A 9,170-nucleotide genomic window follows, 5' to 3' on the forward strand; every position below is an offset into this window, starting at 1 on the left:
CGTGGCCAATCATCTCTGCCCGCCCTCCACCACCGGATGGAAAGCCAAAGCTTCCCACCCCTCGAAGCCCTGCCGCACTACTTCTGCTCTCGCTGGTTGCGCCTACGCCGCCGCCGTCCAAGCTGCATCAGCGCTTCACTCAATGGCGGTACTTCAAGTGTTCCAAGCTAAGCTTCTCCGCTCTATGGACGAGTCTGGCCCCGAACCCGAAGCCTTTAAGGACCTACGCAGCGCAACTGATATAGCTCTGCGAGCCACGAAGGCCACCGCCTAGTCTATTGGCCGCGCCATGGCTAATTTGACTGTTCTCGAGCGCCATCTGTGGCTGACTCTGACGGAGATGAAGGACGCGGATAAGGCGCCGTTTCTCGACGCGCCTATCTCCACCAGCGGGCTGTTTGGACCGGCGGTTAAAGGTTTCGCCGAACGCTTCACTGAGGCCCAGAACGCTTCACAAGCTATGCGCCATTTCCTGCCCAAGCGCTCCAGCTCATCGCAGAGCAGACAGAGACCGCCACAGCCGCAGCGGGCTAGAACAGCTCCCACTGCCTCTCAGCCCGCGCCTCATGCTGACGCTCGACGCCGCTCGCGCTCCCACAACCGCAAGCCGCCTCCTGAGCGACGGGGTCCTCGGCCCAAGATTGTGCTGAACCCTGAGCCTCGAAAGCCGCCCTAGCCACAGGAATGAGAAGAGAGAGTGCGTGTCTCGCAAAAGCCGGACCACACTCTCTGCAAAAGCTCAAACATTACCCAGTCCCCTTACAGGCGGCTGGAAATGTCCATACAGCAGTCAATGGGCCAGTCACAGAGCTCGCTCACCTGCAAACAAACACCGTTTTTACGGCGACGCACAGAAAACACAAAAAGAGTCTTTTTCTGCCTGTGTCACTAAGGGTTCACATGTCCACAAAGTGTGCATTCCCAGATACTGTCAAAACAGTGCCAAATTCATTCCCAGCTCAGGCTGCGCGCCCCATGAATGTAGATCACGTGCCTACGGTCATGTACGCACCACTACACACAAGCACTGTTCACACAGTTATGAATTCATCCCCAGTAAAAGCGGGAAACATTATAAAAGTGACGCGTGTGCCTACCACTATTTATGCACCCCCACTTATAAACACTGTCCTTACAGTGTCAAACACAACCCCAGCTCAGGCTGCGAGTTTTACAGACATAGCGCGCGCTGTTGTAAGCACACACGCGCCCATTCACTCAGCTGCTCAGCGCGCGCCCGCGCCTCTGAGAGCTACGAGCTCAGGCGATTCGCTGGCCGGGTCCCTACGTCACAGCGGCCCGCCCCCGGCCTGTATCTAGCCCATATCTGTACACGCAGCGGCATGGGAAAACATTCCAGATATGCCGAAATGGGTATTGAATATAGTAAAGCACGGATACTCGCTCCAGTTCGCTTGCAGACCACCACGTTTTACGACTGTGGTCGAGACGAAAGTGAGAAAGGAGTGTTCACAGGTTCTACGCACCGAGGTGCGCAAACTAATAGAAAAGGGCGCTGTGGAAACTGTTCCCCCCTCTATGAGCGAGGCAGGTTTTTACAGCCGCTATTTTCTCATCCCGAAAAAGGATGGTGGTCTCCGCCCCATCCTAGATCTCAGACACCTGAACAAAGCACTAATGATTCGCTCGTTCAGAATGTTAACAACCAAGCATATCCTCGCGCAAGTACGCCCAGGAGATTGGTTTCTCTCAGTGGATCTGAAAGATGCTTACTTTCACATTCCAATAGCGCCTCATCACAGGCCGTTTCTGAGATTCGCTTTCGAGGGACAGTCTTACCAGTACACAGTACTTCCGTTCGGCCTGTCCCTGGCTCTCCGTAGATTCACGAAATGTATGGACGCAGCACTTTCCCCCTTGAGACGAAGGGGAGTGCGAATACTGAATTATCTCGACGATTGGCTGGTCCTAGCACAATCAGAGAGTCAGTTAATAACACACAGATCTTGGATTATCAGCCATTTAGAATGCCTGGATCTAAGAATCAATTTTGCAAAAAGCATACTATCTCCCAGCCAGAGGATTTCTTTCCTGGGAATAGTTCTAGACTCGATGCAAATGACAGCGCGTCTCTCATCAGAGCGCGCGCTCACCATCCGGCGCCTTGCAACATCATTCAGGGCGGGCGCGCGCGCCCCCGTCAAGCGGTTTCAGAGGATGCTCGGTCTCATGGCCTCAGCATCGGCCGTACTCCAGCTAGGATTGTTGCATATGCGCCCTCTCCAACGCTGGCTCAAGAGCCGCGTCCCTACTCACGCGTGGCGTTCGGGCCACTTTTTAATCAGAGCGAACCACGGCTGTATAAAAGCCCTGACGCACTGGAAAGCCGCCGACTGGTACCAGTCAGGCACGAGTCTGGGTGTGAACACAAGGAGAAAGATGATAACGACAGATGCCTCCAAAATAGGTTGGGGGGCCCTTTACAAGGGCAGGCCTGTCTCCGGCTTTTGGTCAAACCCGGAGAAGCGCCTACACATAAACTGTCTGGAGATGAAAGCGGTCGCTTTGGCTCTCAGAGCCCTGCTTCCACATCTAAAAAACGAAACATCCTGGTCCGAACGGACAACATGACGGTAGTGTCGTACATAAATCGCCAGTGTGGACTCAGGTCGAGCTCCATGCATTCAATGGCCAGGAGACTCATTTTATGGTCCCAGCACAACTTGCGCTCGCTGAGAGCAGCGCATGTGCCAGGCGCCCTGAACCAGGGGGCAGACATGCTATCCAGAGACAAGATTCTCCCAGGAGAATGGGCTCTCAACCCGCTGACGATTCAATGGTTATGGAAAACCTTTGGCAAAGCGGAGATCGACCTCTTCGCCTCCAAGGAGAAAGCGCACTGCTCTCTTTTCTTCACGAAGAGCACGGATGCGCTCGCCCAGAGCTGGCCGAGCCGCCCCTTATATGCCTTTCCCCCGATCGCGATGCTGCCACAGGTCATCAGTCGGGTCAGAGAGGAGAAAAACGCAGTGCTTCTGATAGCCCCACTCTGGAAGAACCAAACATGGTTTCCAGATCTGATGCAAATGCAATCTGCACCACGGCCGATTCCACTGAGGCCAGACCTCCTCAGTCAGGCCAGCGGGATGATATTTCATCCCCGCCCCGATCTGTGGGCCCTTCATGCATGGCCCCCCAACGGGTTCCCAGGAACCTCACGAGCGGAGCGCTAAAAACCATCGCTGAGGCGCGGGCGCCCTTCACGAGACGCTTATATGCCCAGAAATGGAAAGTGTTCAGTGACTGGTGTAATGCCAAGGGCCTGAACCCTGAGACATGCGAGATTACGAACGTACTCGCTTTTCTACAAGGGCTTATGGAGGCGGGCCGCACCCCCTCCACGCTCAAAGTATATGTGGCGGCCATCACAGCATCACACAACCCTGTAATGGAACGTCCATTGGGAAGAAACGACCTAATTATTCGTTTCCTAAGGAAACGAATAGGAGGATGAACCCTTCACGCCCCCCCCTCAGTGCCGATCTGGGACCTAGCTACTGTCCTAGACGCTCTTAAAGGGCCCCCGTTCGAACCACTCCGAACCGTGCAGCTTAAACAGCTCTCGCTCAAGACTGCGCTCTTGCTGGCACTCGCCTCGGTCAAGAGAGTGGGCGACCTGCACGCGCTTTCGACAAGCGCTGCCTGCCTAGAATTCGGACCAAACGACTGCAGGGTCGTCCTTAGACCGAAACATGGGTATATTCCTAAAGTGCTCACCACTCCCTTCAGAGCACAGGTTATCTCCCTAACTGCGCTATCGTCTCCAGCAGACGAACACGACGCTAATCTACTCTGCCCTGTTAGGGCTCTCAGAGTGTATTTGGAGCGTTCTGCCCTATTCAGACAGACAGAACAACTGTTTGTATGCTTTGGCGGCCGTACGGAAGGTTCCGCCATTTCAAAGCAGAGAATCTCTCACTGGATAGTTGAGGCTATAGCGCTGGCTTATGAAGCTAAGGGACTTCAATGCCCCTGGGGAGTCAAAGCACACTCCACCAGGAGTGTGGCTTCTTCCTGGGCATGGTCAAGCGGGATACCGAGGATATTTGTGCGGCGGCAGGCTGGGCCTCACCGTCCACATTTATCAGGTTCTACAACCTACAGGTCCCGACATTGCATTCCAATGTACTATCAGCATGATACTAGTTGAACTACGAGTTCGTATCTAGATTATGTATGTGCTTGTGTCACACTGAGCGCCTTCTAGCCGCTCTGTATTTTTCCCACATATAAAGCTCGCCTCTGCCGGCTAGTTGGATGATAACTTTGCTTTTCAGCTCAGGCACCTGCCTCTGGCTATCATAAGGCGAAGTTCAGCACGCACAGCGTTTTGCATGGTGTTCCCATAGCGTAAGCTACTTACGCAATAGGAGAGACCTCTCGAAAGGGAACGACTCGGTTACTAACGTAACCTCGGTTCCCTGAGAGGAGGGAACGAGTATTGCGTAAGCTGCCGTGCTTGTGCTTGGTTAGTTCGCTTCAGTCGTTTTAACCTAAAGAACTCTCATGACGGGGCGCCCAATAAATAGCTCTTGGCCACGCCCATCTTGGCGGGCTCTGACGCGCGCGGGCGCCAAGCACGCTCATTGGTCGCGCATTCAGAGTCGCCCCGTCATTGGTTTGAGCAAGTTGCCGCAGCACAGCCAATGACCGAGCTTCCTTCGTTCATTGCTGTCAGCTGTGCAGCTGCAATGCGTTTTACATAAAGACTTCAATATTCTCGAGAAAAGGAGTTTTCCCATAGCGTAAGCTACTTACGCAATACTCGTTCCCTCCTCTCAGGGAACCGAGGTTACGTTACTAACCGAGTCGTTTTTCATTCTTTCATCATAGGTTTAATATAATGTCAATAGCTGCACTTCTTCAGTTATTTCACTACTAGCGTCCTCCGTCCTCCAGCGACGTTCTGCTTTTGAAGTGAAACCGTAGGCTACAAAATACCAATGCAAAAACAGCTGATATATTATTATTTTTACTTTTTTGTCGTTCCTAGGGCTCTGCTATATTTAAACTGCTTTATAACATTTAAAAAGGTTACTAGCAAAATATCTACAATAGCAGAGGTGGGCTGTCAGGGCCATCAGGGCCTTCTGCTGGCCCTGTCAAAATCTAAAAATGTAAATATAATATATGTAATATATATATATATATATATATATATATGTGTGTGTGTGTGTGTGTAATATATATATATATATATAAAATATATATATATATATATATAAAAAAAAAATATATATATATATATATATATTCATTTTTACCCATTTGATCATAACTTTGACTGACGTGTATCATTAGCCATTGATGCGCAGTGACAGAACGCCCTAAGGGCCCAGCGATGTGTCGGCGCTAGCCCCCGCTGATGTCATCAACCATTTTAAATTTTGGCGGGTTGTGAGCAATGTCAGTGAACTGAGCTAAGGGCTATAGCCGCTGCCTTCACACCTTTTACCGATCCTGTTGACGATCTGCACTTTTACTGTCTATGGGTGCAGCTGACAACACTTAGTAAGCTTGTTACTCTCGCAGTGCTGTCAGCTCCCCCCTGTTCTGTCTCCCTCACATGCATGCACACACACACACACACACACACACACACACACACACACACACAGTATCATTCACACAGGAAGTGCAGTGAGGAACCAAGTTCACGTCTGTCTGTTAATGCATAGCTGGAGCCAGCAGACTTGTTCAACATGTTGACGTTAAGTTTTTGTAAATGTTTTGTAAAAGAGTAAATGTTTTGTCACTGTGTAAGCATTTTCATCAACTAGCTTATTAATAAAAAATTTTTACTTTGTATGAATTATTATTACTTTTTTTAATAAATATTGTAATCAATTTTAAATAAAAGTACTGTATTGCTGCTATGGTTACTTTAGTTATTTTCATTTTCAATTTTAGATCTATTTTAATAAAGTTGTTGAATGAGTAGTGTTGTTGAATCAGCAATACCTAAAAACAGATTAACTTAAAGAAAGGTAAAACCACACCTACATTCAATTGTGTGGAAAATGATGCACATACATGATTTACTAGTAATAATGAACGTCCAATAAAGGGCTATTCATTTGACGTGTAGACTTTAGACTTTCTACGTTAGTACACTTTAGGGTGTGTCTACTGACAGCTGGTGTAAAATGTTTCAGTGAGAAACTGCTGGCCAGTTACAAGAAAAACTAGAACTGTGACTGACTGTTGTGACTTCTGCCGTGGACTATGCCTTACCATGGACACATCAATCCCTTCTCTTCTGCTGGTTCTGTGGCTCAAGAGTTTCCTGAACTGGCTGGTTGTCGTGATACAGCGACCCTACATGATCCGGACTTTCTCGGGATTCTTCTGTATTTCCTTGGCACTGATTGACAGTCTCTTGAGTTTTGTCCTCACAGCTATTTTATATCTGGAAGACGTCAGCATCTCAGGCTGGCACTTCACACGGTACTACATATGCCTAGTGACTCAGATTGCTTGTTTTATCTATGCCATCCTCCACTGGCCAGTGTTCCTCCTTGTAGGACTAGATAACTTCTGGACACTATCATCAAGCTCAAGACACACATCCTGGACACAAAAGCTGACTTACATTGCTGGAGTGTGTCTCCTTTGGATTCTAGCAGCTTTGTATGTTTTCTGGGTGCCTGACATTGCTCTACTGTTTGGAGATAAAGAGAAGCATCAATGCAAGCTGTTCAGTAGCCCTCAGAGTTCTCAGATTCTTGTTGTGTTGCTACTGACAGTCACCTTCGTCATTCTTTACTCGTATGCTCCGTTTGAGAAATGGAGGGTGCAGGTTTTTCTGGATTCTAGTCAACAATGCTGTTTGCTTTGTTTAAGGCGGGTTATGCATACGTTTCTCAGCACATGGGCCTCGTTTCTCGTTATGATGATCATCGCACCTCTGCTAATGATAGAGATGCATGCGCAGCTGCAGTTAAACGTTGTCTGGTTGTGTTTCCTCAACAGTTTTTCTGTCGCTATGGCACTGTGTGGCCGCTCTTTTGCACCAAATTCCCAGAAAAGCGACACCATTACAGATGGTTTTTGTTCCTGGTAGCCTACTTTTGTTTTACATATGGAACTGACGAGTGGAATTATGGACAACAAACTGACCGCACTGCAGTTAAAACACTAAATGTTTGTGGAGTATGCATATTTGCTTTTTTTTTGTTTGCATTACAAAAAGAAAATTAAACATGTGGTTTGTTAAAAAAATGATTCTCTTTAGTACAATAAAAGTGAATATTAGACCAGCACATAAAGACTACTGAGGTCAATTTAAAGCAGCACAAGATAATCGAGCCAATTTTGGGCCCAATTCTCCCTTTCCGACACTACCGGATTTCTTGATGGTTCTACTCATTATTTTTGATTTTCCTGTGGTGTAAGGTGTCTTAAATTGCAAATATATCCAACATGTTAAATAATTACGATAAAACAATCTGCACGCCGTCTGTATATTGTCACATTGGCTGCGCGTTTACACCGGCATAACAAATCCGATATTTTACTCACATCTGATCATGCCACTTCCAAATGTGTTTTTAAATCAGATATCCTATATCTGGACATCCGATACATCTAAACACGCATATCCGATTCTCCTTTGAATTCTAAGCCACCACAAGGCGAGGATGAAACGTTTATTCACAAAGATAGCTTTTTAATGTTGTATTATGAGGCAGACGTGCCTGCGCTCGCTCCCAGCTTTTTATTGAGGTGGGACCTTATATTTATCTTTGTAAAGAAAAGAAATTGCGCGAACACCAAAACATTCAAGAGCTGGGTTTCAACCCGTGACTTTTATAGGCTAAATAAAACAGCTTCACTACTGAAATCTATATTATATTTCTCAGCAATGAGGTGATAACTTCGCTGTAATTAGGCTACAACAAGTTTGACTACTCACTCGCGTGCGTGCGTACGTGCGAGCGCTCTCTCTCTCTCTCTCTCTCTCTCTCTCTCTCTCTCTCGCTGTCTCCCTTTGGTTAATTCATTCGAATTCATTAAAAATATATATTGATCTACTTTATTTCAGTTCAGAATTCTAGATTTGAGCTGTAGATAAAAGAAAAATATTTCGTTTTATTGACTACCATTTAGTGTTTCGTCAGATTTTGCACTGCAAAACATCATGCCAGTTGTTATCAGGTGAGGAAATGTACATAAAACTAATCAATGTTATATAGCTCAACATGATGAAATGTTAGAATATGATCATTATGTTATTCTAATGTTGATCTAGCTTACTGCTAGTCTCATACAGACAAACTAACACATAGACTAACATTTCACTATACTATAATACAATAACTTTCAACACACTCAAATGTAGGGGTGTACTGGTCTCATGGTTCGGTTCATTACGATTATCATGTCATTGATTAAGTTCGATTCGATATCGCGATGCATTACGATGCACTGCATCCTCAATTTTACTTAAAAAGATGTGTGTGTGTGTGCGTGCGTGCGCGAGCGCGTGTGTGCGTGTTCGCCTGCTCGGGAAGTCGCAGTGACATTCCAGTTTAAAGGGTTAGTTCACCCAAAAATGAAAATTAAGTCATTAATTACTCACCCCCATGCTGTACCAACCCCGTAAGACCTTCGTTCATCTTCGGAACACAAATGAAGATATTTTTGATTAAATCTGAGAGGTGGATCACTGCTACATAGGCTGCCAGAGGGAATGAAACTTGACGGCCCAGAAAGTCATTAAAGAACATGTTTAAATATTCCATGTGCCTACAGTGGCTCAACTATAAGTTTATCAAGCGACGAGAATACTTTTTTTCCGAAAAAAAAACACATAAATAACGACTTTATTCGACTACTCCTTTTCTTCCTTGTGGGCCTGAGACGAGAGTTCAAGAGATTTCCACGACGCATGCGCGAGAACTGAACAAGAAGTATTAGAAGAAGAACGTCCTCTTCTCAGTTCTCGCGCATGCGTCGTGGAAATCTCTTGAACTCTCGTCTCAGGCCCACAAGGAAGAAAAGGAGTAGTCGAATAAAGTCGTTATTTATGTGTTTTTTTTTCGGAAAAAAAGTATTCTCGTCTCGTCTCGTGCCATTAAAGTAACACCAGGTAACTTTTCAACCTTCATAATATATTTCCAAGTCTTGTGATGGTACATCGACTTACA

General features: G+C 46.7%; 1 protein-coding gene across 1 annotated transcript; it reads left to right on the plus strand.

Annotated features, from left to right (window-relative positions):
• Nucleotides 1-6,142: 6,142 nt before the first annotated feature.
• Nucleotides 6,143-7,283, plus strand: gpr160 (G protein-coupled receptor 160). The gene has a single exon (XM_077232178.1). The coding sequence runs from the start codon at nt 6,257-6,259 to the stop codon at nt 7,082-7,084; it is 828 nt and encodes a 275-aa protein (XP_077088293.1). The 5' UTR covers nt 6,143-6,256; the 3' UTR covers nt 7,085-7,283.
• Nucleotides 7,284-9,170: the final 1,887 nt, after the last annotated feature.

The sequence above is a fragment of the Siphateles boraxobius genome, unplaced genomic scaffold (assembly GCF_051911475.1).
Source record: "Siphateles boraxobius isolate OS27281-9 unplaced genomic scaffold, OSU_SipBor_1 1, whole genome shotgun sequence".
NCBI classification, from domain to species: domain Eukaryota; kingdom Metazoa; phylum Chordata; class Actinopteri; order Cypriniformes; family Leuciscidae; genus Siphateles; species Siphateles boraxobius.